The 10,796-nt window shown below is 32.7% G+C and overlaps 1 protein-coding gene and 1 pseudogene across 1 annotated transcript; both read right to left on the minus strand.

Annotated features, from left to right (window-relative positions):
• Positions 1-1,001: 1,001 nt before the first annotated feature.
• On the minus strand, positions 1,002-4,536 carry LOC145092779 (uncharacterized). The gene is made up of 2 exons (XM_079030754.1): positions 1,650-4,536; positions 1,002-1,518 (listed from the first exon to the last, which is right to left on the minus strand). Exon 1 carries the CDS (start codon positions 4,426-4,428, stop codon positions 2,107-2,109), a length of 2,322 nt encoding a protein of 773 aa, XP_078886880.1. The 5' UTR covers positions 4,429-4,536; the 3' UTR covers positions 1,002-1,518; positions 1,650-2,106.
• On the minus strand, positions 1,229-1,893 carry LOC145095466 (MDIS1-interacting receptor like kinase 2 pseudogene; annotated as a pseudogene).
• Positions 4,537-10,796: the final 6,260 nt, after the last annotated feature.

Raw genomic sequence — 10,796 nt, forward strand, 5'->3', positions numbered from 1 at the left:
GGTCTCCCTGAGGTATTATGGAAAAGGATGACAAGACACTTTTCAAATATATTAATTATAACTTCTGTTCACCTGATGACAAGACACTTTCGCCTCAATGCCATAATTCCGTAGCTATTTTTGCAACATTTGTTCCACATCAAATGTATTGGCTTTTTTTTTCGCCTTGTACTAAAATACGTACTTTACTGGTTTTGCCAAACTCTCAGCTATTTTTGCATTTAGGTCAATTGCAAATTGTTTTTAACTCTTTTGCATAAACTGAGCACAAAACATTTGTCAGTGTTTGATTTTCATAGAAATAAGCCTTTACCATTTCTTCTTCAACCACATGTATAATGTACCTAAAGGATTTAAAGTCCCTTTATCATCTTACCTTTCTATAGGCAGATACTAAACAGGGCAAGCTAGAGTATAAGATTAGGTCATGGGAGAAAGTTTATGGTATGATTGGCCTGGGTTATTAGTTATTACAAGATACAGAAGATGTAATTGAATAAGTATAACTACAACATTCTTAAAATTGTCTCTCGTGTTGAGAACACATAAAATGAATAAGTAACACTCAAACCACATAAACTGAAAATAAAATCACAGCAAGCGAAAGCAGCAGAGTGCAGCATCGGTATTATAAATTTAAAGACATACAATAGTTCAACGTTCTTGCTTTTTTTTTTTTTTTTTTTTTCTTTTCAGTAATACAAATATACACTACAGTGCTTTTATGTTAGTGTTAAAATTCTTATGAATTCTTCAACATGTAACTGAAAACTTCTTCATATATTTTGTAAAACTCTATACATATTTGTATTTGAGTTTATAGTTATTTGACGTAAATTGTATAATATTTTTTGTATTGTATACAATTAGGTTACCAATGTTATTTTGCTACTACTTACATGTATTGACATTCCAAGTGATGGAAGAAGTGCTAATTTCACCTGAAAATAAAACTTATGAAAAGGCCCTGCAAAACTACAAGTGAAACGTTTGTAGCCAAATTTCTAGAAGGATTGCAATTTTCATTGACTTATTTGTTTATCTACTACATAATGATATAAGAAATCATATCCAGAGACCGGAGTATCATAACAAGTAGGCATTTAAATGCAGATATAAGAAAACATATCATTAGTATTTTTAACAATAAGGCATTTAATTGCACAAATATTATCATGGTGCGTCATAGGAAACTACAAAAAATAAAGAACATTAGAAATACACTGTATCAGGCCTTCATCAACAGATTTGAAACTTGGAGCATCGTTGGCCTTTCAAGTGGATTGGAGTTCAAACATGCTCTTGAGAGTCTAAGCACCAATGCAACTTGTTCCTCAACTTGTGAGGGAGGAGGTATCCGACTATCTCTCAGATTTGCTTTCACCAGATGATCATCAGATAATGTTGGTAAAGATGTTATGAGTTCTCCAGGATGCTTTCCCATGACCACTTCTAGTGCAACAACTCCAAAGCTATACACATCACATTTCTCTGTTGCCACCATCGTATAAGCAAGCTCTACATCCAAACAAAAATAAGATAAAAATAAAAAACAGTTATATCAACCTCACATAATTGTAACATAGATACATTTATGTACATCATGAAACATAGGAAGATGTAGAACAACAATCACAAGATTACGTTACCTGGCGCGATATAACCATATGTTCCAGCAATTGTAGTCCAATTGGATGAGTCTAGCTTTAAAAGCTTGGATGTGCCAAAATCAGAAATATGCGCCTCATAATCGGAATCAAGAAGGATGTTGGCTATGGAAATGTCTCTATGAATTATAGGAGGTGAGCAGTCATGATGCATATAAGCCAGACCGTTAGTAATAGCCTTTATAATATTGACCCTTTTTAACCAATCCAATTCTTTTGCTAACATGTCACTTTTTAAGATTGATCCAAGGCTGCCATTTTCAAGGTATTCATAAATCAAAATTGAGTGGCGTGCGTGGGAGCAATATCCATAGAGTTTCACTATGTTTCGATGCCTTATGTTCGTTAATGCTTGTATCTCATTAAGGAATCCATTATGATCAACATTCTCAGATGATGAGTGAAGTTTCTTGACAGCTACCACATTGTTAGGTTTTAGCTAGGCTTTGTACACGGCCCCATATCCTCCAACCCCAATACAATATGCTTCATCGAAATCATTTGTTGCTTTCAAGATATCAGCATACACTATTTTTCCATCAAAACCTGTAATGGAAAAATAATCAATACTTTCTTCTTCCAATGGTTTCTGTGGAGACTTTTTCTTTTGTTGTCGATAAGCAATGAGGCCATACGTGAATAAACCAAGTAAAACTACCCCCATAAGGGGGAGCAGAATTAGGAGGACGAGCCTATAGTGAAAGGGATCATTTTTCTTCTTCAAAATATTACTTGCACAAAGTTGCAATCCTGTAACATTTCCACACAAACCTGGATTGCCTTGTACGGATGCATTCACAAAGTTGGGGCTTTGAGGAACTGCACCTGTGAGCTCATTGTAAGACAGGTCGATATCAATTCCGTGAGGCAAATTTGTAAAAGCATTCGGAATGGAACCGGATAGCATATTATGGGAAAGATTTAATATCGCCAAATTTTGCAAAGTTTGAACTTCAGATGGTATCTCTTCTGTGAGCAAATTCCAAGATAAATCAAATTCCGTAAGCTGAACTAGTTTACTAATCTCGGGTGGAATTTTTCCACTGAGCTTGTTATTACTAAGATTCAGGTAATGGATTTGTGCCCATTGACCAATACTTGCCGGTATCGACCCATTCAGTCTATTTGTGGATAGATTGATTTCAAGGAGTTTTTGGAATGATCCAAGCTCCAGAGGTATGGTGCCTGAAAGTTGGTTATTAGACAAGTACAAATTCAGCATACTTTTCATCTTCCCAAATTCTTTAGGGATTTCACCTACCAAGTTATTGAAAGAAAGATCAAGTCTTTGTAGTTGAGTTGAATTTGCAAACTCTGGTGGTATGCTACCACTAAGTTTGTTGTCGCTCACATCAAGATCATTGAGAGACTTGAAATTCCCTAGTTCAATTGGAATGGGACCCGATAAATTGTTCCTATAAAGGTACAAAGATTGTAGGTTGCTCATGTTTGCTAGTGACAAAGGAATAGAACCACTAAGTTGATTGTTGCTTAGTGCAAGTTCAGTGAGAGACTTCAAATTCCCAAGTTCAAAAGGAATGAGACCAGAAAAATTATTCTTTTGTAGGAACATACACTGTAGGTCACTGAGGTTTTCTAGCGAGGAGGGAATAGAGCCACTAAGTAGATTTTCACTCACTTGAAAATTAGTGAGAGCCTTCAAATTCCCAAGTTCAGTGGGAATTGGACCAGATAATTTATTCTGATCCAGGAACAAAAATTGTAGGTTGCTCAGATTTGCAATTGATGAAGGAATAGAACCACTAAGTGTATTGTTGCTTACAAAAAGCCTAGTGAGAGACTTCAATTTCCCAAGATCAATAGGAATGGGACCAGATAACTTATTATGAGCCAGGTTCAGATGAAGTAGATTGCTCAGGTTTGCTAGTGATGAAGGAATGTAACCACTAAGTTGATTCTTGCTCATCACAAAAAAAGTGAGAGATTTCAAATTCCCAAGTTCAATAGGAATGGTGCCAGATAAATTGTTCTCACCAAGGTACAGAGATTGTAGGTTGCTCAAGTTTGTTAGTGATGAAGGAATGTTGCCACTAAGTTGATTCTTGCTCACCAAAAGAAAAGTGAGACATTTCAAATTCCCAAGTTCAATAGGAATGTGACCAGAGAGTTGATTTTTGTACACAGAAAGGACATTCAAAGATGTCAAAGCACCCAATGATGAAGGAGGAATCAAGCTAGATAGATTGTTTGAGGATAAGTCTATGATCTCAAGTGAGACCATGCTTCCTATTTCAGGCGGGATTACACCAGAAAACTTATTCTCTGAAAAATCAAGATAGACAAGTTTGGACAAGAGTCGGATTTTTGGTGGGATAGGGCCAAAGAAGTTGTTTTCACTGAGATCCAAATGTGTAAGATTTTGTAGGAAAAAGAATGAAATTTGTTGAAGTGTACCTTGTAATTCAGATGACGTGAGGTTCAACTTCTGAATGCTCCCATCAGCATTGCAAATTACTCCGAACCAATAAGTGCATGGAACTGATGCACTAGAATTCATAGGGAGGGGCATCCATGAAGAGAGCGAGGATTTGTTTGTGATTTCAAGGCTTGCTTTCCATTTAAGAAGATTATTGGCTTCCTCCAAAGAAGCAGAAGCAAAATTTGGTATGGGCAAGAGTACTGTAATGATTAGTAGAGTTAGAGAGAAAAGTAAGAAGTTTGAAGAAGACATTATTTGCTTTGCCATGTTGTGTTTTAAAAAATGATGGTATCCTGATTTATACATGAGCTGCCCTTTCATCTTGTATATTTCATTTCCTCTTATTCGGAAAAGTAATTTATGGCAATTTCATATTTTTCCACAAGAATGTCTTTTATGTAGAAGCTAATGTCATACATTTCCACAAAGGACTTATTACACTTTGAATTGTATTCCTCATGACAATCTAGCTATAAGAAGAAAAAGAAAAGAATGTTACAAAAGAAATAAAAAATAATTGGTTACCAAAAAGACGTCGGTATATAATGTCAATGTTGGATTTAATAGTGTAATATATATATATATATATATATATATATATATATATATATATATATATATATTGTAAACGAAAAATATATTAAAAACGAGCCACCGCCAAGCAAGTAACTAGCGGAGGAGCAGCAACAAAAAAACAGACGATAAATTTTAGTACAAGTTTCAGTTGATTTACTTCAGATTTACATTAGGTAAAACTGATACCAATAGTTAGATGGATGTCATGTCCAAGTTGCGTTATTGAGTTCATGGAGATGGGGTCGGATCGATGTGGCCATTTGAGAATATCTAATAAATCGAATGATTCTCATGCATTCCTTGAACATGTGAACGCGATAACATTAAGATAAATATGAGGATAATAAATATAAAGAAAGTGATGTTGTTATTTTTCCTGGCATTTATTATTATTATTATTATTATTATTATTATTATTATTATTATTTTGTTTTGTCTATTGAATAGCGTCTAAAACATATCATACCTTGACTAAAACTAAAGCTACTTAAATAAAATGTTAGTATCAGAGAATTTCATATATACTCTCTTCAACTTCAAAATATCATATTTGTCCAGCTTAATTTCTGAATATCATAATTTCCCTTCATAAACCTTCAAAATATAATATTTGCCCAAATCTTTTTTTATAATGTTTTTAATATTTTATAATCATTTTTTATATATGAGAATTATTATAATAATTAAAAAATTTAACCATATTATCCTTACGTCTATGATAATGGAATGTGAACTTCTAAATTATTGGAATATCGCCCTTTCGACAAACAAAAAGATTAATCTTCAACCCTCTTAATGGAATGTATATTTTGATTGTTTAGTTTTTTGTTATTGTTGATTATTATCATGTTGTAGATGGAGGATGTTTTAAATATTACCATTGATATTTTGATATTTAAAAAGTACATATATGATATTTTGATATTTAAGTAGGGCATATATGATATTTTGATGTTTAAAAAGGACATATATGATATTTAGAAATTTTATGATGGCTAAATATGATATTTAGAAATTAAGTTGGGTAATTGTGATATTTTAATGTTTAAGAAAGGCATATATGAAGTTCTCTGTAACATTAAATAAAGGGATATAATCTCACAAAAAGCACCATATATTCTTAAAAGAGGTTTTTAACAAATAAGTTTTATATATATATATATATATATATATATATATATATATATATATATATATATATATATATATAGAGAGAGAGAGAGAGAGAGAGAGACTTAGATTATTGTGTTTTTACTAAGTATTGTGTTCGAGCAAATCATTTGTGGTAATTTAAGTTGGGGTTTTATATTTATTAACTAATTAAAAATAATCAATTTAATCACACAGATTTCAGGATAAGGGTATTTTCGACAATTAATTATATTTAAAAAAGGAAATTTTCGGAAATTTAGGGATAACTAATTCTTGTAATTTTTAAAATATGAAAATTTTAAACTAATTCCATATTAATTCCAACGTATTTTTTATAATAATCGAATTTATTATGTTAGAATGACATTCTGTTAGAATGATATATGCTATGAGGATGTCAGAATACATATTCTTAAAGAATACATATTTTGATTGAATGCCAGAATACATATTCTTATATAATGAATATCAGATCGTATCATCTTCAAACGAACTAACAATATTTCTTGATTGAATGAACTTTCTAAGAATAACAAATTTTCTGATACAAGTAAAATTTTTGTCATCACATTCTTAAAAAATAAAAATCTTGATAGATTATTCTATCATAATGAAACACTCATTAATAGCAAAACAAACACAATTTGTAGATTATTCTAACTGAATATACTATAACATATAGTCTTATCATTATAGTGTATATTATTCTGCCGGTTCTTTCTTTTGTGAAGATCATTGACTATTGTTCATCTTCATCCCACATGCCATCATCCAACCTTCAAGCACTTGATCATCATGTTCATTTCTCTTTTATGTGATTGTATGTTCTATAAACACTCTATCAAAGTGATTATGTAATATTCTGCAAGAATGATTTGTAAATATTCTCTCAGAATGGTTCTAAATATATTCTTAAGGAATTTATATTATCATGAACATACACAAGGAACAACACATGTAAAATACCAAAGATACAAAATTACTCTAAACTTTAACAATAGGTAAATGATAAAAGAAAACTAAAAGCAATATATGTGTCAAGATAAAAGATACAAAATTAAAGTTGGATAAGGATCAAACCAACCAAAGACAAAAATATCGATTAGAAATATGTTATTTGTACAAACCAAAAAAATCAAAAGTTCAAAACTTATAGGGTTCATTCTAATGATACAAACATCATCCCATGGGAATGATGCAATTTTAATTCGCAAACAGTTCAAGTTGATCGAACTTAGTTGGTGATAAAAATGTTTAATTTTAAGTTTAAAGTTATCTTTTATCATTAATGACAATATTGCATTTTCAGAATTTTGTAGTCGGAGAACCATGAGATATTTCAATCAACAAATCATGATGATCCAAAGCAAAATTGAAAAATATATAATCCCTTGTTAGTGCTTTTATTTAACAATAATTAAAACAAATGGTTTCCACTTTTATGCCATAAATTAAAAAACATAAATCTTGTGAAAGGCTTAGTGTGATGGGAAGCAAAATAAATAAAAAAAAAAACATAAATTCTTTAGAGACATCAAAGTTTAAGTTTTTCAATACCAAATAAAAACAAAGAAGACGAACCTGATTAAGATTGGTAATACCATAAAAAGAATTATGGGAAGCATCATTATTTATGAATCTCGACCAAAGGAATCATAAAATTAAAAGGCTTCACAAATCGATCAATAGGTCCAGACACCACTTCATGATTATCAAGAAAACAGTCAAATAAAATCACGTTTATCAAACGAGCCCTACGGGGTCAATTCTCAATTCTTATTTCCGTTTCCAAAGTGTTCTCCTCCTGTGCTCCTGTCATCTTTCACTGTGGGTGGTTTAGGATCGATCGCATAGCATGAAGAGTCGATGATGTAGATGATGACGGTATTGGCTGGCAGCCAAGATGATGATAGTTGTAGACGATGGTTTTTAGAGAAAGATGGGGAAAGGGTGGTGGTGTCATAGGGTTGTGAAACTGATAACCTAATTTAAAGGGAATATTATTTGATTTTATCAATTTACCATAATTAATTACAGTATAGATTACTATTATACTCTTATATTTATTATTAATGATATATGTTTTCTTAAATTCTCATTGGTTCATACATGCGCACAATAGTTCTTAGAAACATTTGAACTGATCTCTCTCTCTCTATATATATATATATATATGTATATATATATATATATATATATATATATATATATATAGAGAGAGAGAATACTTTTTTTGTTAAAAAAAGGTTTGGACATGCATAGTCGTCCAAAATTGGATATCTTTTGTGGTTTTGGTGCATCAAACTTAATTTTTGTGAATTTGGTCCATAAAAAACCAAAAATAATGAAATATGCCCCTTAAGTTTTTTTTTTTTAATTTCTTTAATTTAATTCCTTTATTATTGAATCCACATCTCCAATTGTTCACAATTTTTTGGGTTTCAATATATTTTTAGTTGATTGGTTTTCCTATTGTAAATCTCCATTTTCTCTACCTAGAGTTCGATATGTTGTGGCTTCAATCTACTCAATTTCTTGAAGTAATAGTTTTTATGCTTTCTTTTTAACTCATACGAGTACTCGATTAGATAGCTATTGAACCCGTTTTATCACCATGGTTCTTGAAGTATATGGGTGTTTGAGTTTGGGTTCTTGATTTGTTTAATTATTTTTACCTTGGATTTTGAAATGAATGGGTTTAGGCCCAAATCCTTTAGGGTTTAAAGTTGATATATTTTTTCATATGTAATTTTCATTTGAGCATCAAGTAATAATATCAATGAAATCTATTCTATAACATGGTATCATAGCCAATTTGATTCCGTACGTTGACAGCCGATCCATCGGAAACCCAGCCGGTGCCGTTGTTGGAGCCGGAGCCCTTAAAAAGCTTTCCTTCTCATCTTAGATATCATATTTTCCTTAAAGTAACCACTGCCACTCCATTCATTTTTCTTATTCTATTATCTTACTTTTAATCAATAACACCAACGCATGATCAAATTTTCTTTTCTAATTTTCGTTTCTTTCTTTCTTTTGCCACCATCCACCTTTTTTATTAGCCGATATCTTTAATTATCAAAGGGCTTCTATCCCAGCAGTATCGGGTGTGCCCTGCCTCCTAGAGGTTGAGGGTTCAAGTCACAATGAATACATAGGTGGAATTAGGAGTAGTTTAGGACTAGAGTAGATTTACCGTTCTAAAAAAAATAAATAACCCATAAAACACATTTTATCTCTTTAATATCGATTGCTAATCCCATACAAGAACTGACGAAAATGTTTCTGGGTTAATTATGCTTTGATCTTTTTGGCGAGACCTCACTTTCACCATTGTCCTCTTCTCCTCCACCAACAACTCTCGTGCACCAGACCCATCGTCGCCATCACTCTGTCATTCTGGATTTACGCCGGAGCACCACCTTGGCACCATCCTATGCCCCGACCTAGCTCTCCTCGTTGACTTCACCAAGCCGCCGTCTTCGTGTTGCTTCCTAGACGACTCATTTGCTTTGCTTCTCTCTCATCTAAGGCTAACTTTTATTCGCTTCTTCTCAGCATGACGAAACTTTGTCAGTACACCATAACTCTTCTTTTAAATGTGTGTCACCGTCCCTTACCACCTTTGTTGCCTTCTCCACCATCTTTTATGCAAGTCTTACATAACCTGACAGAACCTTATCTTTTTCCATCGCCGACATCGCCAGAGCTCCCGATCTCGCCGGAACCCTAGCAACTTCCCACACCAAGTTCATCAAAGTTCCGGTTCTTCCCTTCTCCTCCTGTTACATCATGTTCTCTTCGCCAAAGTCGTAATTATTGCATCGCCTGATAGAACTGTAGCTATTTCCGACAACATCGTCGCTGAAGCTCTAGCTCTTACCTTCATTACTATCTCCTGCTCATGTTCAATATGTTTTTATTTTCTTTATTTTTCAGTTTTGTCATCCTCCCTATTTTCTTTATTTTTTCAGTTTTTTCATCCTCCATGTCAAACTGGGGGGGGGGGGGGGGGGATGATGTTAGAGGACTTTAGGGTTTAGACCCAAATCCTTTAGGGTTTATAGTTTATCTATATATTGGCATGTAATCTTCATTTAGGCATCATGCAATAATACCACAACAATTTTTTCTATACCACAAACCACTCAGTTGCGATATAACCCTCTAGAAGATAATATTTGTTTTTTTGGGATTCTTGAAATATTTATTCATCATGCGAGAAACATTCATAACATAAGTATCTAAAAACAAAGATGTTTAAGCTAAGTTCTACCTTACTTATAACCCTGACGAAACCTTATCAAACATGATCATCAATGGTGGTGGTAAAAACCCAAATCTAATGAGAAATTGGTGATCAAAATCACTGAATTCAATGTTGTTTCCAACTGTGAAATATATATGCCTAGTAGCGCTAAGAATTTCATGGAAATTCATCTTTTGTGACTTTGTTTAGTTTCATGAACTTTAATTATTGAAGAAGGAGAGTTAACCAAACATTTTAGTCTTTCTTCCACTAATTATTCCCTTATTTCTTCCAACAGTTCACCCATAACATCTGAAATCGTTTTGTTAGATCTGAAGATGTTTGATGTTTCTCATGATATAGAATTGCTAGATATCAATATAGCTTGACGAAAGGGCTTCTAGCCCAGTGGTATCCGGTGTTGCCCTCCCTCGAGGTTGAGGGTTCAAGTCCCGCCGGGGACATAGGTGGATTTAAGGTGTACTTTAAGAGTAGGTTAGATTTTTCGTTTAAAAAAATCAATATAGTTTGAGAAAATTAACAGATGATTTCCAAAGAAAATGAATACACAAACATCATCGGTAAGACATGAGAAACGGCTAGTATCGAATGTAGTTGGTATAATCTCAAGGGGCGGATCAAATATAAAGAATAATTTGACAATTTTTTATTATTTATTCATGAGGTTAAAGGAAATATGTTTGAAGCTCTA

The sequence above is a fragment of the Lactuca serriola genome, chromosome 3, assembly GCF_051521515.1.
Source record: "Lactuca serriola cultivar US96UC23 chromosome 3, Lser_US96UC23_V15, whole genome shotgun sequence".
Taxonomy (NCBI): domain Eukaryota; kingdom Viridiplantae; phylum Streptophyta; class Magnoliopsida; order Asterales; family Asteraceae; genus Lactuca; species Lactuca serriola.

Excerpts from the sequence above, each read along its gene's own strand:
- LOC145092779 (XM_079030754.1), bottom strand. The coding sequence starts at position 4,428 with ATGAAAGGGCAGCTCATGTATAAATCAGGATACCATCATTTTTTAAAA.